The 25,564-nt window shown below is 50.5% G+C and overlaps 13 protein-coding genes across 13 annotated transcripts; 8 read left to right on the top strand and 5 right to left on the bottom strand.

The window, feature by feature from the left end:
* Window positions 1–769: 769 nt before the first annotated feature.
* On the bottom strand, window positions 770–2,041 carry CTRU02_211657 (uncharacterized protein; the record flags this gene model as incomplete). Its single annotated transcript, XM_036732878.1, has 1 exon — window positions 770–2,041. One exon carries the CDS (start codon window positions 2,039–2,041, stop codon window positions 770–772), a length of 1,272 nt encoding a protein of 423 aa, XP_036575401.1.
* A 2,260-nt stretch (window positions 2,042–4,301) lies between these two features.
* CTRU02_211656 (fatty acid hydroxylase) lies at window positions 4,302–5,461 on the top strand (the record flags this gene model as incomplete). The annotated part of the gene is made up of 3 exons (XM_036732877.2): window positions 4,302–4,312; window positions 4,406–4,664; window positions 4,814–5,461. 3 exons carry the CDS (start codon window positions 4,302–4,304, stop codon window positions 5,459–5,461), a joined length of 918 nt encoding a protein of 305 aa, XP_036575400.2.
* A 440-nt stretch (window positions 5,462–5,901) lies between these two features.
* CTRU02_211655 (uncharacterized protein) lies at window positions 5,902–7,451 on the top strand (the record flags this gene model as incomplete). The annotated part of the gene is made up of 2 exons (XM_036732875.1): window positions 5,902–6,114; window positions 6,168–7,451. The coding sequence occupies 2 exons, from the start codon at window positions 5,902–5,904 to the stop codon at window positions 7,449–7,451; spliced, it is 1,497 nt and encodes a 498-aa protein (XP_036575398.1).
* Window positions 7,452–8,164: 713 nt separating this feature from the next.
* CTRU02_211654 (uncharacterized protein) lies at window positions 8,165–8,824 on the top strand (the record flags this gene model as incomplete). The annotated part of the gene is made up of 1 exon (XM_036732874.1): window positions 8,165–8,824. One exon carries the CDS (start codon window positions 8,165–8,167, stop codon window positions 8,822–8,824), a length of 660 nt encoding a protein of 219 aa, XP_036575397.1.
* Window positions 8,825–9,180: 356 nt separating this feature from the next.
* Window positions 9,181–9,974, top strand: CTRU02_211653 (uncharacterized protein; the record flags this gene model as incomplete). The annotated part of the gene is made up of 2 exons (XM_036732873.1): window positions 9,181–9,588; window positions 9,639–9,974. The coding sequence occupies 2 exons, from the start codon at window positions 9,181–9,183 to the stop codon at window positions 9,972–9,974; spliced, it is 744 nt and encodes a 247-aa protein (XP_036575396.1).
* Window positions 9,975–10,987: 1,013 nt separating this feature from the next.
* Window positions 10,988–11,698, top strand: CTRU02_211652 (uncharacterized protein; the record flags this gene model as incomplete). The annotated part of the gene is made up of 3 exons (XM_036732872.1): window positions 10,988–11,171; window positions 11,225–11,538; window positions 11,597–11,698. The coding sequence occupies 3 exons, from the start codon at window positions 10,988–10,990 to the stop codon at window positions 11,696–11,698; spliced, it is 600 nt and encodes a 199-aa protein (XP_036575395.1).
* A 354-nt stretch (window positions 11,699–12,052) lies between these two features.
* Window positions 12,053–12,304, top strand: CTRU02_211651 (uncharacterized protein; the record flags this gene model as incomplete). The annotated part of the gene is made up of 1 exon (XM_036732871.1): window positions 12,053–12,304. The coding sequence occupies one exon, from the start codon at window positions 12,053–12,055 to the stop codon at window positions 12,302–12,304; it is 252 nt and encodes an 83-aa protein (XP_036575394.1).
* A 338-nt stretch (window positions 12,305–12,642) lies between these two features.
* Window positions 12,643–13,653, bottom strand: CTRU02_211650 (uncharacterized protein; the record flags this gene model as incomplete). The annotated part of the gene is made up of 2 exons (XM_070205681.1): window positions 12,643–13,336; window positions 13,412–13,653. 2 exons carry the CDS (start codon window positions 13,651–13,653, stop codon window positions 12,643–12,645), a joined length of 936 nt encoding a protein of 311 aa, XP_070060494.1.
* Window positions 13,654–14,892: 1,239 nt separating this feature from the next.
* Window positions 14,893–17,039, bottom strand: CTRU02_211649 (high affinity methionine permease; the record flags this gene model as incomplete). Its single annotated transcript, XM_036732869.1, has 7 exons — window positions 14,893–15,169; window positions 15,223–15,475; window positions 15,529–15,665; window positions 15,722–15,896; window positions 15,957–16,409; window positions 16,460–16,699; window positions 16,754–17,039. The coding sequence occupies 7 exons, from the start codon at window positions 17,037–17,039 to the stop codon at window positions 14,893–14,895; spliced, it is 1,821 nt and encodes a 606-aa protein (XP_036575392.1).
* A 938-nt stretch (window positions 17,040–17,977) lies between these two features.
* Window positions 17,978–19,449, bottom strand: CTRU02_211648 (taurine catabolism dioxygenase family protein; the record flags this gene model as incomplete). The annotated part of the gene is made up of 4 exons (XM_036732868.2): window positions 17,978–18,149; window positions 18,225–18,530; window positions 18,637–19,123; window positions 19,194–19,449. 4 exons carry the CDS (start codon window positions 19,447–19,449, stop codon window positions 17,978–17,980), a joined length of 1,221 nt encoding a protein of 406 aa, XP_036575391.2.
* A 502-nt stretch (window positions 19,450–19,951) lies between these two features.
* CTRU02_211647 (dimethylaniline monooxygenase 2) lies at window positions 19,952–21,831 on the bottom strand (the record flags this gene model as incomplete). The annotated part of the gene is made up of 4 exons (XM_070205680.1): window positions 19,952–20,821; window positions 21,024–21,460; window positions 21,528–21,558; window positions 21,613–21,831. The coding sequence occupies 4 exons, from the start codon at window positions 21,829–21,831 to the stop codon at window positions 19,952–19,954; spliced, it is 1,557 nt and encodes a 518-aa protein (XP_070060493.1).
* A 1,050-nt stretch (window positions 21,832–22,881) lies between these two features.
* On the top strand, window positions 22,882–23,139 carry CTRU02_211646 (uncharacterized protein; the record flags this gene model as incomplete). The annotated part of the gene is made up of 2 exons (XM_036732867.1): window positions 22,882–23,060; window positions 23,112–23,139. The coding sequence occupies 2 exons, from the start codon at window positions 22,882–22,884 to the stop codon at window positions 23,137–23,139; spliced, it is 207 nt and encodes a 68-aa protein (XP_036575390.1).
* A 774-nt stretch (window positions 23,140–23,913) lies between these two features.
* CTRU02_211645 (uncharacterized protein) lies at window positions 23,914–25,215 on the top strand (the record flags this gene model as incomplete). Its single annotated transcript, XM_036732866.1, has 1 exon — window positions 23,914–25,215. The coding sequence occupies one exon, from the start codon at window positions 23,914–23,916 to the stop codon at window positions 25,213–25,215; it is 1,302 nt and encodes a 433-aa protein (XP_036575389.1).
* Between the last annotated feature and the right edge of the window lie 349 nt (window positions 25,216–25,564).

Genomic DNA, 25,564 nt, shown 5'->3' with positions numbered 1-25,564 from the left:
TAGTGGAGAGAGAGAGAGGGGAGAGAGAGGGCCACAAGCTCATTACCCCGAACTGAACAAGCATTGGACAAGCGTTGGAGCGAGCGGCAACCCAGGGGGTCGGAAAACAAACTCGCCAAAGAAGAAGCGGGAAGACGAACCCCCGAGAGTATCAAGAGACGCGGTTTTATTTTTTAAGTAAAGTTGTGAGGTAACTCTCGTGCGGTTTTCGACCACTGACAAGACAGGATGACACACGGAAAAAGGGATAAACGTGGGAGGCTTTCCACACACTCTCTTACGTAGGAGCAGCAAAACTTGAGCAAACTTGACCCTGACAGTCAGTCTTCAGCTAAGGTTAGGGTCAGGCTGTCATTCATGTTTGAGCCCTGGAAGCATGGGCCGGCGGCCAAATTGCGCCATCGGTTTTCACAATTGCATCAGCACGGGAAGAAACAAACAAGGTAAAATCTAACCCCATCCGATTTGATGAGAGCTTTTTACCGTCCCGAGCTGGCGGGTCGGCTTTTGGTCGATGGCTGAAAATGCAGGGAGCCGTAACAACTCCACCGTCTAGATGATAGTGCTTGCTTCTAGATACTGATGGCTTTAAAAAAAAAAGGGTATGCTTATGTCGGGATGGTCGAGTGGTAATGCAAGAACCGGCCCCGAATGCGCCATCCGCTATGCCGTGTGTGTGGGAGGACTAAAATACATCGCTGGAATATGCTGGAATATACTTCGATATCATCGTACTGCGAATCCTTTCCGTCTGCAACCCCAACGACAATCACGCTACTTGCGTCTCGTCAAAGTCGGTCCATCTGCGAATAACCTCATCCACAGCCCCGATACCCTTCTTGGAGGTCTGCACTTCAAACCACTCCTTGTGGACTTGGTTGCACCCGTCGCACGAAATCGGTCCAGCGTGCAGTCCCATTCCCGATAACTCAATATGAATCAGCCTCTCGACGCGATGCACATGGGGTGTCATTCGCGGCTGTTCTCCCGAAGCCTGGCTGGCGCCCGGTATGTATGGGTAATAACGCAGGACTTCGACGTCATACGAGCATTGCCGTGACCATTGCTGCATGCGCCGCTGCACATTCGCCGCGCGCCCAATCTTTATAAGCATCTTGTTGTCCGCTGAGCCCTTGCTGGCGTTTGCAACAGAGGACACCACGTCGCTCGTCCGTCGCTGGCGTCCCCCGCCGCGAGCAGGCGAGGGCGGAGTGAGCAGCGAACGGGCGTCGTTCACCGGTGCCCCTGCCTTTTTTGAAGTAGGCATGATCCAGAACATGTAGATGTATCCCGGCTCCTCGGAGCTGCCGTACGGACGCGCAAGCTCCGCCATCAGCGCCGAGGCAGTCTGCGGGTCGGTCGTGGGTGGGATGAGGGAGAGGTATTGCGCCGTCTGCGACTGAGACAACGGTTGCGGCGAGGCAGGGTTCGAACTCTTTCGGGAGTGGCTCGATGTGCTCGGTCGAGGTCGGGAGTTACTCGGCGGAGAGAGGTGAGTGTTCGACGGCCGCGAGGGCATTGCAGCAGAGCCACCATGCTGGACCGGTCGGGGCTGGGGACGAGGTGGTGTCTGTTCCTCTTGAACTTCTTCGAGAGGAATTGTGAAGCAGAAACAGCAAGAGAGCTCCTTGCCCTTCTTCGGCTTGGGGCGTGCCGCACTTTGCGGCTTCTCATAGTTGCCAGACTCTGGCTTCACACCAGGTCGAGGCCGCTTATGCTTCTTCGTTGGGTTCGATCCGACATCGACAAGGCCAAGGCGGTCTGCGAGGGTATCGATACTGGTACGCTCTTCGAGTATGGGCCGACCCGATAACCTAGGCCCGGGGCTCGACTGGGTTGATCGGCTTGCGGCCTGGTCCTTATGATGATGACAGTAAAGCGACTCTTCCTTTTCGGTAGGGGAGAGTAGCTTTCCTCGGACGGGAGTAATGGGATTTCGACAAAGATTTCCGGAGGTCGTGAGACCTTTGCAGGTCGTCTTTGGATTCTTGGAATCGGACCGCTCGAGGCGGTCTTCGGGGGTATTGGGGACGTAGCCCATTGTCTCTGATCCGGACTCGTGATAACTGTCTTATGGTGTTTTTGCTTTTTTCTTGGTGTCTTTTTCTCTGGCCAACCGAATTACGGTAAAGACACCAACCAAAGAAGCAGAACACCGGTTCAAATAAAGAACAGCGGTAACGACAGATAGAGGCCGATGATGCAAGGCTCCTCGTAGACTCACGACACGTCAAGGGCGTGAATCAGGGCCAGGCTACTGACAGGCCTCTCGTGTGACCTGCAGCAGCTTCTACGGCCATTCCTCATGTTGACTGGGCGCGGACTCGACGTGATGGGGACTGACTGGAGGTGGTTGGGGTCGCGTGTGGTCCGCTTCGGCCTATTTTGGGGGTCTGGACAGGGCATTGAACCTGCTTGAGCGCCTGAAGCCCTGGACGGAGGTGGGTAAGCGCCCTGGGCACGATGTCATTGGTGTTGGGGGTGAGCACAGCCTCGTTGAATGTGGCTTGGCAGCCGTTTGCTAAGCCACATTTCTGGCTTATTAGTCATCCTGTTTCTTTTTTTCTTTTTTTTCCTCGGCAAAACACCAAAATTTCCATCACGACTTTTAAATCTCGGCCTCACTCGCTCGGACGTCAACCTCGGCTCTTACAGAGTGGCAACATCATTGTCAGTTAATTAAAACATGAAATTGTTTGTTTAAAGAATATCTATCATCTTCTGTCACACCTTGCGATGCATAGACGCTATGCTACAGGTCACCCTACATGGATTTGCCTTCGTCAGCCAAGTGGACTGGCGAAGCCTTCAAATACCAGCTAATCAGAAGACGTTTATATCTTAAACTCCCTATCAATTTTTCTTGATTAATCGCAGCTCAGCTTTCTCGTTGATAAATCAAGACCGCGCATGATGCATTACCAGCGACAGGCGATGAATAATTAATGCCTTGTCAAGCTCTTACATCCACCAGTTCTCACATGATCCACCTTCTACTTCTGATCTGTCTACGATTAGATTCTGAGCCTGGCACAACGACTACAACGGTCAAGGTTGGCATGGCATATGCAATGCCATGGGCGCTCGAGTCCCAATCTTCACACTCGCAGCTCCTATCCACACCGCAAGTCCGTCTCGTACGTCCATCCGCTCCGGGAAACCTTTCTCAGCGCCGATATGCTCCACTAATATCCGTTTTGCACATATTCGGCGTGGTTTCGTGCAAGATGGAGTGACTGCCGCGTGTCTCTCACCGCATGGGGCATGACGGTCACTTGTAGAACAAGTCCCTCTCCGAAGTGGCCCATTCTGGTGCCGAAAAATGCAGAACGACCGGCCGGTGTGGATGATTTCCCCGGATGATTTACATCCGACGCGGACGCATCACATCATGGGGCGGGGAAGAGTTCGACCCTGCTGAGCTCAAGCCTTAACTTCAACCATCATTGAAAGACTTACAGTGGCGATGCCGTAAAGAATCAACAGAAGTCATGAGGCAATGACCTCGCTGCAAGCTCCCATTCGAAAGGCAAACCCAATCATGACATTGTGGACCTCAAATTCCATCATCAACGACCAGACTGTTGAAGAACCATTTCAGCTTGTATCGACTGAAATTGCCTACCCAAGACATCTACACACATGCCCCCCCCCCCCCCCCCCTGAAAGCCGGTAATCTCGGAGCCCAGGAGGCGGCGAGCAAAATCACACCACAAACAGACCATCGGGAAGTGGGTCGCCCGGGGTGAGGCGGTCTTGGAAATGGAGCCTTTTTGGGCTCGTCTTCAGCTGAACGGCTCCGGCCTCTGCCTGTCTCTACGCTGTTGGCCATGGGAAACAAGTCGATCAGTTCCTCACTTGAGATTCGCTAATCTGATCAAGTCCGCTTTAAGCCAATGGAAACAAAACAAAATACTGAATCCCAACGGCCGTCATTCGTATTCGGTTTGGTGGTATTACCTCCCAGGGGCCTGGATTCGTGGGAAACATGCAAGCAGTCGTACCACACTTGAGCGGATGCCGATGAATTTTTATCGTGCCATCGGCGTCTGCAAACCCCTGCACATATTGCGCCGCTTCATTCTCCTTTGAAAGGGGAATCTTTCCAAAGCCCGCCAACGAGCTCTAAGATTTCTCCACTACGCGACGGCCGATGGTTTATATTCTTCTTTTGCCCCCTTTGCCGTTCTTTGTAGAAACTTTTGAGACTTTGGTCGCAGCCATTGCATCTTGATAGTTACATTCCGTCCTTTTTTTTCCCCCCGTTTCCTTTCCTTTTGAACTGGGGTGCGTTCGATACCATGTCGTCCTGGTAAGTTGAAATCACTGATGTCGTCTTATATACTACGTCGCCAATTGTCGAATCACAAGGAGGGCCAACCTAGCTTACACAACCCACCAACAGGAACTCGACCGTCGTCTTCCCCAATGGGACCGAATCTCACCAGAGCTACCTCGGCGTGCTCGACGACGTCAACAAGTACAATGTCCAGCTCAACATCATCGAGCGCCTCTGGGCGGCGTGGTATCTTTGGATGCAAAACGACATTCTAGCTACCGGCATCATGACCTTTGTCATGCACGAAGTCGTCTACTTTGGTCGCAGTCTGCCGTGGATCATCATCGACGCCATCCCTTATTTCCGCAGATGGAAGATTCAACAGGTGAGCACCCCTTCTTGACTCTCGGTTCGGGCTCCGTGAGCATGAGCATAGCAACAAAGCTCCACCCGAATTGCCTCTCATCAGACCCCGGCCGGGCTTTGATAAAAAGAAAAAAACAATGACAAACAGCGACTAATATCATTTTTCAGCAAAAAATCCCTACCTGGAGAGAACAGCTCGAATGCGCGGCCCTTGTCCTTCTCAGTCACTTCACCGTCGAACTCCCCCAAATCTGGCTCTTCCACCCCATCGCCACCTGGTGCGGCCTCGACTATGGCGTGCCCTTCCCCCCCTGGTGGAAGATGGCCTACCAGATCGCCATCTTTTTCGTCCTCGAAGACACCTGGCACTACTGGGTCCACCGCGGAGCCCATTGGCCTCCCCTGTACAAGTCCGTTCACAAGATGCACCACTACTACTCTGCGCCTTTCGGCATGACGGCCGAGTACGCCTCCCCGATTGAGGTCATGTTCCTCGGCCTGGGAACCGTCGGCTCACCCGTCGTCTGGGTTCTCATCACCAAGGACCTGCACCTGTTCACAATGTACCTCTGGATCGTCCTCCGCTTGTTCCAGGCCATCGACTCGCACTCCGGTTACGATTTCCCCTGGTCCCTGCGACACTTCTTGCCCTTCTGGGCTGGTGCTGCGCATCACGATATTCATCACGAGAAATTCATCGGCAACTATTCCTCGAGCTTCACGTGGTGGGACACTCTCATGGACACGGAGGCCGGTGCCGAGGCTCACCAGCGCAGGCGCGAGAAGAAGATGGCCCAGTTGAAGAAGGCTCAGTAGATTCAGCCACGAAAGCCTGGTTGTGGGTATCTCACATATGCATCTGAGATGATTTGGAGTATTGGGTTTGACTCTGAAATGAAGGGAGTTGTCGCCTATTGTGATTCGGCCTCTCATTCTTTTACGGCCGGCGCGACGACTTCATTATGATGAATTGTAATTTCACTAGATTTTTATATATTAATGCGACGATCGCTCCCGATTCATCGTCAGAACTTGAAGCTATGCGTGCGATTCTCAATATTACACACGGTCACTCATTTGATTGCAGCCTGTTTGAGACACTAAATACGTTTCCTTGCCAGCCAGCCCGGCTGACACCGCCTCCGCACAAGCGGCGGTGCACATCAGTTGAAAGCTGACGTCGCCCCGCTGGCCAAGGCGTCAGTCTCTCTAGGCATCACTCGGCTCAAAAGTCGGAAGAGTATATCTACATCAACATGGACAGCCTCAAATCAGTTGAACCTCAAATGGAGAATCTAAGTTTGGTAGATACTGAAGCTATGTCGCTGGAAAGTTTACCGACCGAGATCATTCACCGCATTGCCTCTTATTGCGAGGTCAAAGATATTCACAATCTCACCAGTGTCTCTCAAGCGCTCAACACATCATGCAGCAATCCTTACGTCTTTCAAGCTCAATTTTGCCGTCATGTAAGTGTTGATCTGTCAGTTTCTAGGTCTGGAGGAAATTTACAGATAAAAAGGCGCCGAATCCTGAGACTGAAGCGGTGCGAGACCATTTTGCGCTCGCTCCATTGATCAACGCTGCAATAACTACAATCTATCCGGCCAAGGCACCCAACCAACCGAGGCCGGAAGCAAGGACGATCTGGTCCCATCTAGCCGTCGTTGCCCCGAGACTCCCGGACCTCTCCGATGAGCTAGACGAGCTAATGCTGCCGTACCGAGCCGTGTCCTTCCAGCCGGCCGGCGGACTCAAATTCCCCACCGCCGAGTTTTTGCAAAAGACGCGGAGCTTGGTCGGGACATTTTCCACTTTCGCTGTTCTCGGATGTAAAGTCATAGTCTCGTTCTGGTCGCCCTCACTGATCATCTTTGCTAACGAGGAGACAGACATCCCTGCCATCGATCTCGGTGTCGCGGCTGCTATCCCCGGCCTGCTCATCGCCCTCACCGAGCCTCACAACTGGTCTATACACGTCTACAGCGAGACGGGTATGGACCTGCTCGTGCGGCAACAGGCATTCTGCCTCGCGCTGGGCCTCATGCAAACGCAGGTCCTGAACAACATGGGCGTCATGACATACCACCTCTCCATGATGGCCACCTGGGACAAGGAGGACACGGCCTTCTTCAAGTTCAAGCAGTCCTGGGAGGGCCGTCAGACCATCGCCATGCTGGCGCAGGCCGTCCTCGCTCATCTTTTGCGCAGTAGTATCCCCGGCCGACCGGTAAGCACCTATCTGCCATCACCCAGGAAGCTTCCATTCGCAACATGGCACGGCACAGGCGAGGTTGTCCTCGCGCTGCCGAATCCTGCGCTACCCGATACGGTCCAGCGTCGAATCTCTGCCTTCTCCTCGTCTGATGCCTGGCACCGTTGGAACCGCGCGTACGTGCGTCATCTCGCGGACAAGTTGGAGGAGGGTGAGTGGTATGGATATTTTACCTGGGATACTGCGCGCAGCGAGACAACTTTTTTGGAAACCGGGCCCATTGAGAACATCCACTTCAAATTGGGCGACAAAAAGTCCCCAAAACAGACAGTCGACGACAATGTGCTCTTGGTAAGGGCAGACGGATGCAAGGAGCCAGCTGGCACATTCACTTTTGACGGCGAATTCCATAAAGAATCGCAGAGCATTGTGCTGAGGAAGATTCACCCCGACGGAATCGAGTACAACTTTCGCGGATGGTTCACACCGCTTGGCATCGCAGGCACACTCGATCCTTCGCCGTGGGGGATGCCGGGATGGTTCTGGCTATGGAAAAAGGAATGGATGAGCGAGGCGGAGTCGAGTTTGTAGGCATTTCCTCGTGTAGCCGATGCCTCGTTCGTGTTTCTCAAAATAGCATGTCGGTGGGATGTCGGGCTCTTTTAACCACGCCAAACAACCCAAACATGAATCCGTATTTTCACCATTGAATACAACCAAAAATGCGCTCCTTGAAGCAGGCTGGCCTTTATCCTCTTTAACCGGGCAAAATCCAGGGTCCATTTTGTCTGCCCTTTTTTTTTTTTTCCCTAGAGACATGCCCCCGTTCTAGACTCCGCCCCCCCTCGAGTTTGCTCATTTTAAAATCGCAACCAGTCATCCGAAGCGAACCAAAGTCCCCATCCTTTCTTCGTTTATTTTCGCCCTACGGCGATGCTAAAGCAAGCGATGTCACACAGACGATGCGCCTATGCGGCACGACGTGTCCCGATTAGGGATCATCACGTCTTTTTTCCAGGGGCACGGTAAGATTGCTGCTGCCAGGAACTCACCGTAGTGGTCATCGTTGCAGCCATCGGCTGACTGCAACGATGACTTTGGCCTCGTCCAGGGATGCATTAAAGATGGGCCTGCAGCCTCCTGTCTTGTCTGCTGGACCTTTCCTCTCGTCATCATCCACAGATCATCGCTCTTAATTTCCAAGCTCGGGTTTCGAGATACCTCACATTCGCTTGCCAAAGTCGCTTCTCTCGTTTCCGAACCAAAAAAACCATTCGACAAACCATATACCAAGAAACATCACAATGGCGCGCTACCTCATCCCACTTATTGTAAGCGCAGGCCTGGCCCTCGCCAAAACGGACCATGAAGGCTGCACTTCCTTCACCTCCACCGTCACCGTCCGCACCGAGATCGGCTACGGCAACACCTACGAGACCATCATCTGGTACGTCCCGGACACCCTCGAGATCTGCCAGGGCGTGGACTGCGGCGGCGGCCGAGCACCACCCCGCAACGTGCCGGGCTGCCCGATCTATTCCGGCACCGAGACCGTCACACCCAAGTTCCTGCCCACCGACCCCGCGGCAGTACCTGCGAGCACAGTCGTGACGGTTACACCGACGAGGACGAGCACGGTGGAGACGGTGACGAGGACAACAACGGCGAGCGTTTTGCAATCGAGCTCGGCGGGTACCAAAGACGGTGACAGCACAACTGGGACTGTTCAGTCGCAATCCGTGAGGGTTTTCACCGGTCTCCCGACTTTAACCTTGTCTACCTCCACGACGATTCTTATAGGAAGTGCGAGTGAAGCTGCAAGCGGAAGTGCGAGTGGGAGTGTGAGCGCGAGCGCGAGCGGGCCGGCGGCGGCCAGAACGGACATCCCAGCGGGGGCGGGGCCGACGGCTCGCGCTGGTCTTGCGGCCGCGCTCGGAGTAGCGGCTGCCGTTGCGCTTGTTTGATGTTGAAGCGTGTAATGTGGGAGAGATACGGGGGTAATGTCTGATGGCGAATTGAGAATATATAGTAATCCTAATGTCTATCCATTCTACCTGGGTCATCTTTTTTGCATTCCCCTACCCTTTGCCGATGGCTATTCCGGATACGGTGCGTAACTCGTTGCAAAGAGTTTGACAAACTTTCCGTCCCATAGGCGCTGTTATGTTTGTGAAAATTAGGTCCGTTGGGTTCGGAGTCTATTTTGCAATCACCTGATCGGACGATGAGGAGCACAGCTCATTGCACAAATTATCTTGCTCAGAATCTCGCTCCATTATGGTCTTGTGCTTGCATTTTTCTTACATTCTCGTCAATCACCATGTCTAAGCCTACTGTCATTCTCGTTCATGGTGCATGGCATTCTCCTGCCCATTACCAGGAATTCCTTGACGTTCTAGAAGAACAAGGATATCCTTGTGTTGCCCCGAGCTTACCATCCGGGGACGTTGTCCCGCCCGAGAACCCGCCTGAAGCCGACGCCAGCTGCATAAGAGAGATCGCCCAGAACCTAGTGGACCAGGGCAAGGAAATCATTGCTTTTGGACACTCATACGGCGGGACCGTAGTCACTAATGCCTTTACGGGGCTCGGTATCAGAACACGGGCTGCCGAAGGCAAGTCTGGAGGCGTCCGATGGCTTGTCTACTGCACGGCTTTCATCTTGGTGCAGAACGAATCTCTTGATGGTGCTGCCCCTCCTGAGGCTACTCCATGGCAGCGTCATGAGGTACGCATGAAGGCATTGTGACAACCAGATAGAGTGTCTGATTCTACCAGGGAACTCTAAAAGTCTTCACTGAAGGGCACGATATCGGCGCTCTTCTCTACTCTGACCTCCCCAGAAAAGAGCATCAGAGATGGTTGAAGTTATTGAGACCATTTCCTATTGCTTCTTCGCAGTATCCAACCCAGTCTCCCGCCTACCGAGATATTGAAACACTGTACATTTACTGTGAGAACGATGCTCTGCTTCCCAGCGTTGTGCAGAGAAGTCTCGTGACTAAAGTGAGAGAACGAGGCTTTGAGGTCCACGAGGAGAGTTTGCAGGCGGGGCATTTCCCTTCACTGAGCATGCCTAAAGAACTGGCAAACATCATTTCCAACTTGACTTGATACCGAGTGTGCAAATTAGAAACTGGCAATGGATTGGACTCATGTTTTTTATTGCAACTGATTTAGCTCCTTGTCTTGACATCTTCAAACGCATGATTCTATATGAATGTGAAAGCCTCTGTGGGTGGAGTTTGTGCTTCTTCGCCGCTTATATAAGACAAACAACATCAAAACCCTCCAGGATACACGCTTCGAAACGTTCCCATCGGTCTCTTCGACAGGGACGAATAAAGTATTGTATCCACTGACTAAGCCACATTGACACGCACGACGCTAGTCTTAACCACCTCATCGCAATGCCGAACTCTCGGGCCGGCCAACTTGAAGCCTCCGGAACCCCTCACTGAAGCGCTTCGGCCACATTGATCTCGGGAATTTACACTTTCGGTGCGGTGGAGGCGGCATGGACGATCGATGAGACAAAATACCGAGGTGGGCCAGGAACACAAACCTCAACTGGACGGACCATTTCCCGGTTCCGCGCCAATCAACCCCCACATCGACCACATTGACAACTCCAGCCCCGGCTCCTAGATTGGCACGGGTTTCAAAACAATGCGGTGAGGCAGTTCGCGACACGCTTTACGCGCGGTTGTTCGCTGTGCATATACAACTATGTCGGATGATGGACCCTGAAAGACAAAGCCATGAATCAATAGTATGGCGCTTAGAGGCTAGTCGTGTGGATTGTGGATGCTCTAACCCATACCAATATGGCTGTAGCATGGCCAGTTGTGTTTTCAATTTTGTCATGGGCGATGTATTCCTTGCAACATCCGAGTAGCCTACCGTATGGCCCCTGGAGCCATGTTGTTGCTCTCCCTCGGGCTTCGAATGAAGTCCGTGTCGGCTAAGAGCAAGTTTGGACAATTTGGATGCATCCACAGAAGCCAGAACTGAAAGACATATAAGAAGACCCATTCTACCTCCAAAGATGACTTGAACAGAAACAACTCATTCCAAGCCTCCATTACTCAGCAACAAACCATCAACCAAACCCATACGTCGTCAAGATGCCTTTCATCGTCGCAGTCACGCCCAACATCCCCCCCGCCAGCAAGGACGAGTTTCTTGGAGTATGGCCTTCAATCAAGGCGGAAATTGCAAAGCAACCGGGAGTTCTTGCTGTGTCTGGAGGTGAAGTTGTTGCCGAAGACGCCACACCCGTAACCGAGTTCAAGTTCTTCCAAAGCATTGGTAAGCGGCTTCCATGATGACCTCGGACGCATTTACTTATCTGTTGTTTATAGCATTTGCCTCTGCCGAAGATGAAAAGGCATTCGGCGAGTCTGACTGGGCCAAAGAGCATTTCAAGAAAGCCCAAGAAAAGTCGGCCGGTCCTCCTATCATCAGGAAGTTCCAAACAGGAGACTTTCCTGCCTCTAAGCCCAAGGCTTTGACGCAATTCTCGTTCCTCGAGTTGGCGGACGAGAGCAAGCACGAGGAGGCGAAGCAGGCATGGCTTGACCTTGTCGCTGCTCTGGGTCAAGAGTCATTTGGCGGACGGAGCGCCGACGACGGTCCTCTCACCGGTCTTGGAGTTATTGGCTGGGATAGCAAAGAGGTACTGTTTCCTACGATATCATTCACGATATACGGTTTGATGCTAAACGTTCCATTAGCAAGCTCAAGAGGCATTTTCGAAACCCGAGGTCTTGGCTGCAGCGGAAAAGTACAAAAGCCTTGGTAAGGCCATCAGCATTGCGGTAAAGCTTGAAGCTTAGAAAGCTGCTCTGGAAAAGTGAACGGAGCTTTTGGCAGTCGTTGGCTGGAGCACCATAGGCTAAGAGCGCCATTCACTGTATTAGATGGGATGCCATGGACTTGAATTTAGACGGTTATCAAGTGAATGCATCTTCATCTCTCGACAGCCACATCTCAGAAATATTCACAGTCGCAGTATATATCATTTCACTGGATACACTAAATTGACCAATCTGTATAAATGCATCTCCCTGAATGACTCTTGATGACAACCCAAATACGACTCAGCATCAAACAATACACACACTCTCGCAACTCGACTGCTACCAACCCTCTAAAATCCATCCCTCATACCTTCAAACTTACAAACAATCATGTCATCCTCCGGTAGTGGCAACTCCAGCGGTGGTGGCTCCAGTGGTGGCTCCAACGGCGGCCAGCAAAGTAGCGGAGGTCAATGCAGTGGCGGTTACACGAAGAGCGACAACTTTACTTGGGGACAAGCCAAGAGCTCGACGTATATCGATAACAAAGGTTACAAAAGGAACACGAACGATGGTTCTTACACGTACGAATATCCGCCCCGGAAGTACAACTCTGACGGCACTGTGAAGCATTCTGGCTGAGGACAGCTTCAGCAACAATGTCGCTGTTCATGGATAGATACACAATCTTTTGAGCTCCCAGATGTTTATGAGTTCTGGGTGAGTGGGGCATTAATACAAAAATAAAGTAGTCAATAAACTTTTAAAGCCACTGCCATTGTAACCGTGTAGCAAAAAGATTGGAAGTGAGGCTCAAGAATGACAAATTACCTTCTTCCGATAGACCACTTTGATTTTGTCTGCCTAGATATTGATAAACTTCTCTACCATTTCATTCTCGTTTCCATAGGAACACTTCGCTTTTCCTATGTGTCCTGGACGAAAAAGAAAACCCCATCTCTGTACTCTTTCGGATCCAACTAAAGCTCAAGAAGATCAATTAGCCTCTTCGAGTTATCAATCAGCTTTAGGCAAGTCGGTTCCCGATCTGATGGGCCACAGAGAGACCGATAACTAGGCGGGCAATCCGGTGCAGGTGGCGTGTGATGCCATCGCCTCTGCCTTTGTTCCAAGCGGGTTATAAATCCTTTGAGGCACTTATCCCTGTGACCTTCTGTGCCGAAGACCTCTGTCCTAACCAAATCACGCATCATACTCCCCCACTGTGCCGGCGATACACTTACGGAGAAAAGAGGCGATGTCTCCGTAAGGGGAGGCTGGCTAGCTTGTGTTCCACCATTGTGGATGCTGATCTGCTTCTTCTCGCCAGCCTTTAGTGATCGGTTCTCTTCCTCGTCAATTGACCGCATTAGTCTGTGGTAAGACTCTGCAACACAGAGGCACAGAATTCCTAGCATGGCGGCATTTTGAACGATTGAGAAATACCGAAGGGGACAACGTTCACAAGTAAGAACCTCAGATGCCGACTCTATTGTATTTCTTAGGAGGCCAAAATCATTTGGTGCTGTGAGGTTATCCTTAATGCGCAGATTTTCGAGTAAAAGGTACAAAACAGAGAGACATGCGCAGCCACCCGAAGCCGGCTGAGTGGCAGTCATAAGCGAGGGGAACGCTGACTGGCTTTCTGGAACTATTTCTGTTCTGCTACTGTGTCAAAGAGTCATAAGTGTTAGTCCGAACTACAACCGACTTCATCTAACAATCGATGGCGGGTAGAACTCCTCTTACCGAGTGACGTGGCCGAGATCAACATGGCATTGAGGTATCTCGTGTTCAAGGTCCCGCCCAAGGTCCACAGGGCTGTCGAAAGTTAGCTCACTGCCGAGGGCATGTGAGGTTTCTGTTGCGGCATCCGATGTGGTTGTTGACCTCCCGGATACTCTGGCGGGTAACAACTGGGGTATAGGAGAATGGCGCGGGAGCAGCAACTCCTGGCGTCGAGCTTGGCTCCTAGCCTTTGGTCTACCCATAGGCTTCTGGGGGGAATAGGAACATTCTCGTCCAGATGACCGGCACTTTGAGCAGTTTGGGTTTTCTCCTGGGCATCGGACTTTTCTTGCTCCTGTTTTATTGGGTTAAAACGGAAACAAAAACAGTTGAAGGGGCCAAAAAAGGACGTACTGCACGATTCGCAAGACACGCGGACAGCTCGCTTTCCTGCATCGTTTGAAGAACCTCGTGGAGCCATTTTAGTACCTGGAATTGGCTTTGATACTGTGAGTGTGGTTACTTTCCGCAGGTGGATGCGGAGAGAAATGTCGACCGTTGATGATGGAATCGGAAAGTTTACGTTCAGAGACTCCGGAGACTTTAACTATTGGTAGGCGAGGATTTGGTGACTAAAATTTCCGTCCTTATTCCCTATTGGCTAGAACCTTCCGATGAGCCGAAGTACATACTTAAAGGTACCGCATATATCATTGAGCGGCGATGCAACTATCATGATTTGTTTTTCTTCCAGTGCCTTTGGTGAGAAAACGCCATGCTATTTTTTCAGTAAAATAATTCTTGATTTGTTTCTTAGTATAGAACTGAATCTTCCGTGGAGATATTGTACAGGGCCAATGCCTGATCACTCAGACAGCAGCTCTACAGCCCTCGAGAATTTGGTCCTTGATCATTTCTTCTCACCGTCGAAACGATGCCTGACGCTTCATCATGGATAGTTTAAAATAGCACATGCATTTTCGGCAAACTTAGGTCGAGTGGTTGTGCCTGACGTCGCTCAATCCCGCTGGACCGAAAACATGTCATCCAACGCCTGTCTCTTAACAGCTTTCAATGAGTCTTTTGATCACAAGGCGTGATGTCGCCGTCAAACTAATAAGTAATTAATGATGGCAGAACACCATAGTGGTGTGCTGGCCGCCAGGGATGTGCGCATTGGGCGGCTCTTTGTTGAACTAAAAGCAATGTTAACTGTGTATTCTACCGACGGACATGCTGTCCTCAGTTAATGGAACTCCATGGCGACTCCGACGCGCTTCCAAGCTCTTCAACCAAAATGAGAAGCCCAGTCAGACTTGAACGTTTCTTATTCACACATCACCGTTGATTACCTCATGCGCGGCTTGGTACGGACAGATTATTGACATTAGCGAAACAAGTTGGTATCATTGTGGTATATGGGTATCTAGCCTAGGTTCGCTACTGGACCGAAAAGAAGTGCAGGGTTGGGTTGGTATGAATTGGCGTCTTCGCACTCAGAACTAATACTTGAGAGTCGTACCCTGGTCGCCAATTACAACACCCTCGCCATCTCCCTTGGAAGAGCTTTGTGATCCATCAACGTTTCTGCGACGCAAGTTACCAGCATCATCGTGGACCGCATCCCATTCCGCCAACTCTGCGAGGGGGACTCGTACTAGACGGTGAGTGTTGGCGCCGTTGTCGCTTACGTCAAGAATTTCAGGACGGATTCTATATCCGCGCCACTTGGGTAGCACCCACATCCACAGGGCATAGTAAAGGAAGCATACAATCATACTGTACGGGTATCAGTACGCATTTGGGCGGTTGTGGAAGAGCATTTGACTTACATGGCGATACCAACAACGCAATACGTAGCATACCAGAAACTGACGCTGCCGGAGTATGGGCCGTTCTTCGGGGGCCACCAGGGCATCGCGAGGATGTAAACCTGGAGGAGGATGAAGAAGATGACGGTGACGTCCCATGACTTGAACTCGGTTCGTCCAAGGCCTGCACGCTTTCGACGGATTCGAATGAGGTAAACTCCAACGGCCATTGCAAAATGGAAGAGACCGTCGGGGTACGTCTTCAAACTGATGACTGCAATCGTGTTAGTTATGGATATTTGCCAAGGGTGATAAACAAAGTCTTACCGAATTGGAAGGCATCTCCTGCAGGGGGAGCAGCAATCATGATGAATGTCATGATCCACTTGAGGAAGTAAGGGCCGATAGGAGTGCCAAAAGGCTTGGTGTTTACCCAGAACTCGGTCCATGGCAAAACACCTTGTCTGTTCATCAAACGATTAGCTATCGGAAGCCTTGAGCAACAACATGTCGGACGTACCGTCCAATCTCGCGGATGACACGAGAGGAGCCAATTAGCACAGCGAGAAGGTTTCCAAAGGCACTCAATAGGACGAGAAAGTTGAGGGCCTGTTCAGCGGGCCCACTGCCAAAGACTTTTGTGAAGAATACAGCAGCAGCAATCTCCTTGGCACCCTTGAACTCGCCCTTGGGTACTATGTTTCATCGTTAGAACCTGAATACAGTGATATATGAAGATGGCTTTGAGGGCTTACCAGCTGCGAAGTAAGCAATGTTGCAGAACATGTAAAGCAAGGCCACAACGACGACCGAGATTGTTGCATGGCGCTTGAGCACCGGAATCGGGTTTTTGATCTCATTAACAACGTTGAACGCATTAGAGTAGCCCGTGTACGAGAAGATAATGTTAATCAATGCGGTGGCGAGGTCATTGCCGTTGTCTGTGGTTCCCTCGAACGCGTTGCGAAAGTTGACGCCGGGGTCGGGGATGTGCCCAACGTTGCCACCGAGAACAACAAAGCCGGTGATTGAAATGAAGATGAGGGTGATGATCTTAATGGCGCCAATGATGTTGGTAGCCCAAAGAGAGTACTTGTTGTGAGCTACTACGCAAATGACGGCGAATGTGTACGCAGCGATGGCAACACCCTTGAGCTCCCAAGGTGATGGGGTTTTCCCAGCAATTCTCCACAGATATCGGGACAGAACTGTATCGTCTTAGTAAGATACCGATGAAGAGTATTCACAAAAGACAAACCGATTGCGTTACTACTGCTAAAAGACAGCAAAACGGACTGCACTGCAAAGGCGATTGGGAAAAAGTGCTTCGGTCGCGGGTAGGCTTGCTCAAGGTAGACGACCTCAGATCCGCTGCGGTTGGGGAAGTAACTGGCCAGTTCCAGATAGATGCTCAGCCCAGCAAGGGCCATCAAGAAACCAATGGTCCAGTAGACAAGTGCAAGACCGACTGAACCAGTACCGTTGAGGACAGACGCGGCTGTATCAAATTTGTTAGTGACTAAAATCATGAGTCAAGATCAGGACTTCTTACGTGTTGAGAAGATACCAGTTCCAATCATCTGGTTGACGTTGAGGAAGATGACCGTAATCCATCCAACGTGGTATCCCAGAGGCGAATGCCTTTCTACTGGCGCTCCAACAGCTTCCTGGTATGCCGGCTTAGACCCGTTGCCTCCCTTAGCCAGTGTATAGGCCAGGTCTCCATCGCGGATGATTGAGTGCTCAGAATCAGACGCCTCGACATCGGCCGCAGTGCCGTGTACGTGTACGCTGGTGTCTCCAGCCCCAAGCCGGGACTTAAACTTAGAAAAGACCATGGCTATTAATGCCGATCCGCAATTCTATCTTGGTCGACTCCAGTAAACTGGGGAGCTTGTTAACAAAACAAGCGTGTGGGTGGGTGGGACGAAGCTGGATTGGGGGCCAACCACACCCAAAGCTGTAGTAACGCTTTCAAGGGTCAAAGAATGGCGTGTTGCGGGGGGGAGATGGAGAAGAAAGACCACAAAGGAGATACAAGAAGTTCTTTCGCAGGCCGTCGGACTGCCTTTAAACACAACACGGGCTCCCATCGTCCCAGCTTTCGACCATCCCAGCCTCAGGTAGCTCATAAACGGCTTGTTCATGCCAAGTTCCAACAGAATTCTAGATACTCGCGAGGATGGGGCAAAGGTGGCACAATTCTTCCTTCTCTTCGTCCAAGTTCATAAGGGCTGGCCAATGTGGCAGGGTGATGGTCTCTGACCTTCCTATGTCAGTCAGAGCCAAGAAGCACGCAATGCCGGCCTATCATGACGACCGTTGCAGCGGACACTAAATACACGGGCGCATGTTTTGTGCGTTGGGCCAGTGGCCGGGGTATGTAATAAGCTATTTTTTGAGTGTAACCTTATCCTAGACCTTGCTATCGCCCCCATCCGATAGGACCACGGCGGTAGAAACTCAAGACACTCATGTCACTTGTTGCCTTCTGTGCCTCTTTCGACCAAGAGCCCAGCTCGTGTTCTGGCGTCTTGGCGTGGCTTGGGATTTGTACCGAGACGGACTACTCGGGCTGCGGTCTCCCTTGGGACCGAGCCCTCGATGCAGGCATTCACGTTGATCCAGCCAGACAGCGTTTGCCTCTCGGCCCAGAACGGCGGATCGATATTGAACAAGGAAACAGCCACGAAATCTTTTCCCGTAGCGAGTTGCCAATTTGGCGCCTGCCCAGAGTCTTGGTGTCGATTACGCGCAAATCCTTCATTCTACCTCATCATTCTCGCCCCTTGCTCTTGTTTCCTTCGCTACGGATGAACGGCTCAAGTGGAAACACCTGAGCCTCTGGTGTGACATTATCGTACAATTGGGACCATCGTTCCTTCAAGGGTCCAGGCGTCTCCCACGCATACTCTGGGTCGCGTAGCCACTGTCTTAACAAGTGGCGTCTGTGAAGAGGAAATCGTACATGTCAACCATTTTTTCTTTAGTTCTGGGATGCCTTTTTGGCGATCAATACTTACTGTTGCTCCTGAGTGTCGGTGAAACCATCTCTTGCGTGGAAGATACCCATGTTATTGGCATACTGGATGTCGCCTTTCTGAAAGTCCAAGGAGACCGCGAACTTTTCTCCAAGGAAGTGGAGCGTATCAAGAGCCTCAGCTTGTGCCTCGCTAATGGGAGGGATTTCTTCGCTTCGAGGAAGCGCACCATAGCCGACAAAGTACCTACGAGCGTACTGGACAGCTAGGCGCTCCGGAGTCGTTGCCGTGGCAGGCTGGTAGTGAACCAGGGGACGGGAGGTGAAAGACTTTTCAGGCTTGCCGAAGCTTACCAGACACATCACGTCAGCTCAAATTGCCACAATCCCGGGAGGCTCTGATGAACCAGGGTATTGAACACATATATCAGGCTGTAGGGGAACAAAAAACTTACACCTCAAATTGCCAGTCCTCGGTCAGAGTATGGATGAGATCAGGTCGTGTCTTGGCGATTTCATTATACACTCGGGCAATGCTAGCAAGCTTACTGGTGCCCCCCTCAGCGGCAGTAGAGAGTGCGAAAAGAGACACGATGTCGCCAGCATCAGTATGGAAGACTTGCTTGTCCGCAGTGTAGGCAGGACTTCCGATCTGGCCTTTCTCCTTTGTCAAAGTCAAGTCCTTGATGTGAGTGAGAACAACATCAGCCGCCTTGCCATCGTATTGTCTATCCTGGCGACCGCGCTGAGGGGCGACGTGTGAAGAAAGACCGGCGTAGATGATGATGTTTTCTTCTCTCGTATGCTCATCTACGCGCAAGCCACGAATGACGAAGAATCCATGGCCATTGTGCAGTTCATATGAGAGCTTGCGCAGCTCGGGGTGTAACTTTGGCAGCGGGAACGTCTCCTGGTTAATGTGACCGAGGGGCAATCCTAGCGCTGGGTCATCATCAGCCAATTAATCTTTGTCGAAGCTGTGTAAAGACAAAATGAAAAGAAAATTGCCCACATTTGAAATGTGCCAGGGCTGCATCAAGTTCGTCGAGCTGCTCTGTGGTGAGCACATAAGTCCAGTCGTACGTGTTAGCCAGCGTCGAACCCTCCCACACCAGGTCACTCTTGAACTGCGCCGGGAGGCCAGCAGGCAGTGTCTTGGGAAAATTGCCCTCCTGAACCCGGCGTGCAACCCGGCTCTGCCACTTTTGACGATCCGGGGCGTATTGAATGTCCGGTTGGACGGGTCGGGCAACGGTAACGGTGGCCATGGTGCTCCCAGTAGCTGGATCCTTGTTTAGGTTTGGCTGGACGGGATGCAATATTATTCCAATTCAGGGATATTACCTCTTTTGCGACTAGCTGCAGCCGATAGATCTACGATGCCTCTTTTATGTATGGCCATTGGAAAGTGTCTGGGAGCGATTACGGCGATTACGAATCGTTACCACCGATGGCGTTATTGACCTCCATGATGTCGTGCCGCGGAGAAGGTGGGGATAATCTTATCCAGGTAACCAAATGGGCGGTCATCGATTGAACTGACCACTCACGTCGAATATGAATACGATCTGTACATGGGTTTACAGGATGATTTGCCCGAAAGCTGTGTAGTATCTCACAATTTCAATGCTCGTAAGGTATACGGGCTCGTTAATGCATTACCGAATATAACAAGGTAATATTGACGCTAGAGAAGCTACCATATTGCTGGAAATCCTACCTTTGCTTATTTCAGGATCGCATCTACATTCAGCATATGATTCAAAATAATCACTTCGTCTTCGGCGCGTGCTCCTTCTTCCACTTTTCCTCCATCTGCTTTACATCCTCATTGTTCGCCAAGATGCTCTCCCGTGCCCCGGGCCAAGGCTTACGGCCCCGCCCCGTGTCAAAAAGCCGGTACATTGGTGGTGAGGACACTCCGTCCATAAGCAAATTATAAAACTTCCGATCGGACCACCAGAAACTCCAAGCTTCGCGACCAAAAGATGCAAGACGATCTGTTACCCCGGTCCCGGCAGTCTCGTTGAGCCAGTCGTATGTAGCGCTGCCGAACATCCGGATCCCTATGTGCGGCATCGGCCCGCGCCCGAGTGTCTCCACAACGTTGGCGTAATGAGTGTCAATGTCTTGCGCCATCTCAGACTTGGTGGGGGTGGGGGCAGCGCCACTCCAGAGACTGGCTAGAGCCATGGTTGTGAGATCGTATATCAAGAACGGCGGTCCCATGACCAAGAAGTGGCCCAAGACGGCGAGGGATTCGGGGTATTGCTCGGAGATAAACCCGCGATAGAGACGTGGAAAGCTGTCATGAGGGTCTTTGTACTTGGCCGCGTTGATGCGCTCATAATGGTCCGGCGCCTTGTCCGGATCGGTGGGGTTCCCGTCTCCCTTGATCAGGGAAAAGTCGTAGTGGTACCCAGAGCAGACGATGATGGCGTCAATGTCTTCGAGAACAGTATCATCTGCCAACTTGACCGACTTGGGTCCTACGATCTCGCTGATTCCAGCAACGGCTTTGGTGGTGCCTTCTCTGAGATTATCTGCCAAGTCGTCTGAGAAGAGAGGGACGCGATGTTCGACGCCATCCAAGATTCGAGGAGGCATGAAGGAAGGGTGTTCATCCAGCCACGGCCATGCCTTCTTGCGTGCGCTGATCAAAGCATTTCGTAATATCATGGCACAACCTCTAGGCCACCAGTTTCCCAGTTATCGAAGAATTGATAAGGCGCGATGCGTCATGCTGTGGTCAAAAGCTTTACCTTCGACCATCCGTGGCAACTAATTCCGGTCCTCGTAAGCCTACTGAACAAGGTATTCCGAAATGAACTTTTCAGCTTACCAAGAAGTACTGGCCACGATGGCTGAGATAAATTGAACGAGCTTTGGTCCTTTTTAGGAATGACTGAGTGTCAGCTCCTGTGGCCCCAATGCCTACGACGAGCACATTCTTGCCCTCGTAACGGTTAGGCTCCTTAAAGTCGCGGGAGTGCATAGCCTCTCCCTCGAACCTCTCGATGCCTTTGATCTTCACATCGACTGGCACATTGAGCATTCCCGTGGCTATAACCAATCGATCGAATGCCTGCGTCTCTTCCGGTGAAATGTTGGGATCAGATTTGGTGCTGCGTGTAAACACTGTCCATTTCCCAGTTACTTCATCACGCTCGACCTTCGTCACCTTCTTCGAGAACTGTATGTGTTGCAAAAGGTCGAAGTGTTCGGCATAGGCTTCAAGGTATTGCTCAACATCTTTGGCACCGGGATGTGTAGGGGCATCTGTAAATAATAAAAGTTAGTCAGAACCATGGACGGTCACTGTGCCTATGCTTCAGGCTTGGCTCACCTTTGGGGAAAGGGAAATCAGTATAATGGCCCTATAATCTGGTAAGCTATGACTGTCTATGATGCGCATTATTGTCGTCGCGTACCGAATGTTTCGAGGTGTTGAACGAAGTCCAAGGAAGCGCAGTAGTCTCGCCTTTTCGTGGGGTGGCATGCCAAGTCCCACCGATGAATTCGTTTCTCTCGATCGCCGTGACTTCCAGGCCCTGTTCCTTGAGGTTTTTGAGAGCAACCAGCCCGATCATTCCCGTGCCGATGATGCCCACACGGTTGCCAACTAGTGTATGCGATCCATTTGATGCCATCTTGTCGCCTGGTATCAAGCTTTTATTCGCTTCATTTAGAACATTACCAGTCGCTTGGCCAGTTTCATGGCTACCATTGATTTTATTTATCACCAAGAGCTGCTAGGCAGCAGCCAATAGCCGTGGATATTTCTCGTACGCCCTTTTCAAGATCCAACGTCAGAACTTGTCTGAATAAGGTATTTGATACGTGGCGTTGCTGCGCTCCCATTGGTGCTTATGAATCCTTCGTCTACTAGTACTATTCAGCCGGTGAAGGGTGTTGTACTTCTACAGGCAGGATCTCCACCTTGTGCTGGTCAGCAAAATGCCCTATCAGCAAATCATCAACACGCAAGCTCTTGAACTAAGTAAGCTTCCTGTTTGCGGGGTTGGTGCATAGAAGCTGCACTAGGGGATGCATGTAAATTCTGCTCAGATCAATGGTGCGGAGGAGTAGGTAGGCCCCCAGACTTGCGTAACCCCTTGCCTCTCACTATTCCAAGTCTAGCTATTCATACTGAGAAATACACGTTCTCCTTGTTGTTCTAGATTCCCACACCAACTCATCGCCCAGTTTGGCTTGGGGCGGTTGATAGCTATCTCAATTTTACAAAATGCATCTAGTTCTTTTCAAAAACCAGCAGAGGATGGAACGTTTACACCCCTGATTTTGCAAGTGTACGCAGACACACCTACAATCCTGGCCTACCTCCTGTTTGAGTTGGCGTGGGATGTGACAGTGATTGGGCGATTTTGAGACAGAGACAGGGTCGCCTATGATCAAAACCGGGGCGTTCGTCTCAATTGCCCCCTGATTCGTCTCATCGCCTGCAAAAAGCTGGGATGCAGCCTTATTAAGCTTGATATCGCTGGACATGTTAAATATTCTTATTCTTCTCCTTCAGATTGTAACTTACCATCTTCATCATCAGCAGGCTGTTTATTTCTAGTGTATCACTTTTTGTATTTTTTTTTTTTTTTTGGCAGGCCAGAATTGACATCACGCATCTCCCGAGCTCTTAAACCTCGACCTTCAACTCTCTCCAGCAAACCAAAACTGCAACCAACATGAGATTCCAGACGATCGTTGTTGCTCTTTTCAGCGTCATGAGCCTGTCACAAGCTGCTCCTGTACCTCAATCCGTCCCAGCCAAGGACAATAGTGGTGGTAGATTTGTGTTGGACGGCGCCCAATGCAGCCCTGTTCAAGGCCGCCTCGTCTGTGACGATGGTCTGGGAAACACCTTGTGAGTAGTCCTAGTAATCTTTCGCCTACCTATTTGTTGACTTTCTTCAAGCTTCGCCGATGATCCGTTCTCTTCCTAGACCAATCGCAACGAAAAGGATCAAAAAGATAGTAACGGGGGGAAAGTGTAACAGTACTTGAGCGTTGCAACTATAATGACTGAGAATTCTACTTAAATAGCATTCGCTTGGTCGCAGTAATCTACATCATTATTGAGAGAAATCCATATTGCCCGCTACTTGTTTGTTATGCACATGTGTTGAATTGCTGGTACACTGTTTTCTTCAGGGTTAGGGGAAGGCGAATGAAAATTCACAGGCACAATATTGTACTATAAATACTGGAATTGGAGACCTCACATCATTATTTAGCTAGATTTGGACTTACATTGTAAGCTTGAGAGTGGTATTTGTTATTAAGGCACCAAGTTCCACCCAACCGGGTGTCAATCTTTTAGTACCTAACTACTTTACAGTACTATGTAGCGGGGTAGCAGTTTTAGGGTGTTTAATTCAATAAGGAGATAAATGCAATTAATGGCGCCACTGCCATTCTCTGTGTCAAGTAGCAATTAGTGGGGCCAAATGCCCAAGGAAGATATAACGATTTTTCGGGGTGGTCTCTGTGGAATGGTCGCGGAAAACGGAGTAGGAAAAAAACCGAATAATCACGAGAGATTTCACATTATTCTATGGGTATTCGCAACTACAGTCTCTTCATCACACTGGATCGAGGCGCAATTGGAATGTTCTTTTTGGCTTTTTGACATAATACTCTTTTTCAGGAATCGCTATCGCCAAATCCCACCTCGTTTTCCTCCCAAACCGCCACAAATGCCTGCAAACAAGGCCAAAATGACGACACTACTGTCTCTACCCCGCGAGCTGCTTCGTTGCATTCTATCGGAGGTTTATAGGCATACAGAACCTGAATGTTTTCAGTTAATGCCGTTGTTTGAGGTGTACACGAACAGTATTCCCACGCTGAAATCCCTGTCACAAACATGTCGCCAGCTTCACCAGGCCGTCGTACCTTTCCTCTACAGAGACATAAGCTTAGAGAGAACAACCGGTCCAGCACTCATAGCTCTTCTGCGGTATTTTGAAGCAAATCCATACTCAGCAAGTTGTGTTCGAAAAATATACATCAACTGGAACACTCTAGATAAAGATGCATTTGTCTATTCCTACGATGACACGGAGTTTATCAACGGCCTAGCCAAAAGCCTCGGACTAAGTTTGCCTGAAAACTGGGATGTGTATGAGGAGAGTACGAGCATCCTGGCAGGTCTAGTTCTCCTCAAAGCGAGCGATGTCCAGACTGTGGATGTCAAAGGGTACCCAGCGTCATTTTACCAGAGCATTCCGGTGCGTGCATCTCATCGGTTAAGGTCTTTTAAAGAGTTTCGCTCTTCGGTCAGACCAGGAGACTTTCGTCCAGAACCAATGTACGACTTGTGCCGTCTCATAAATCTAGCACCTCATCTCAAAGTCTTCCACGCGAATAACCTGCTTGGAATGAATGAAGGTGATATTGACTGGAGCAATATAACCAGCCTTAATCTCGATGATGATCAATTTGGCACGAAAAAAATCATTCGAATTATCGAATCATGCAAGCGCCTGGAGCATCTTGAATTCGAATGTGGCGACGAGAGCCCTGCTCCGGTGATAGTGGCTCTCGAAAAGCACGCAGAAAGCATGAAATTACTCAGTTTCATTTCCTACGGAGACGACCCCGAGGCTGATGGGCTCATCTCTCTAAAAGCTTTTCAAACCTTGGAAGGATTAACACTCAACGGCCTCGAATGTGTGCCGGGGACCATCTTACAGACAATTCCTCAGTCGCTAAATCATCTCCGTATAGACGGCGATTTTGATCATCTCCAAGAAGATTTTCAATGGCTTGCGTCAAAGTATCTTGAAGGATCATTTCCCAATTTCGAGCGGCTGCGATTAGAGCCCATGTGGACCTGTGGACATGATACGTGCCCGTTCATACTGGACGGCAAAATTAGGCTAGACAAGATGGAACGTCTCCAAGATGAGGGGTTCTCTGCCGAATACGAGGGGTCTACGTGCAAGACACATTGGGAAATCGTTCTGGAGCTTGTTAAAGCTGGAATCCAAGTCTGGGTCGATCAGCCTGTTCCATAGTAAACCATGAATAGATATCACGCTTAGCAGTGAATTCCACTGCAACATACACCAAGTTTGACATGCAACACCGTCTCATATAATCAGTGCCTGAAAAAAGGGAGATCTTATATCCCAAGTTTATTGTACTTCTCGCTGTCTTCTTCAGTGGTTATCTAAGAACCGTAGAGACAACGGAGGTGTGGTTTTCGTACCATAAGTTCGCGCCAAACCTGCTAACAAAAGTTCTCATCTTTGCTGCAATGTTTGAACATTAAAGATTATCTTCTTAGAATAGACAGGAACATTGGCATATAAAAAAGCCGGGAAGCGTAGTCTTACGAGCTGGACATTGCTTTGTGTACATTTT

The sequence above is a fragment of the Colletotrichum truncatum genome (genome assembly GCF_014235925.2).
Source record: "Colletotrichum truncatum strain CMES1059 chromosome Unknown Contig_0008, whole genome shotgun sequence".
NCBI lineage: Eukaryota > Fungi > Ascomycota > Sordariomycetes > Glomerellales > Glomerellaceae > Colletotrichum > Colletotrichum truncatum.
This window is presented reverse-complemented; position numbering and strand designations above follow the sequence as displayed.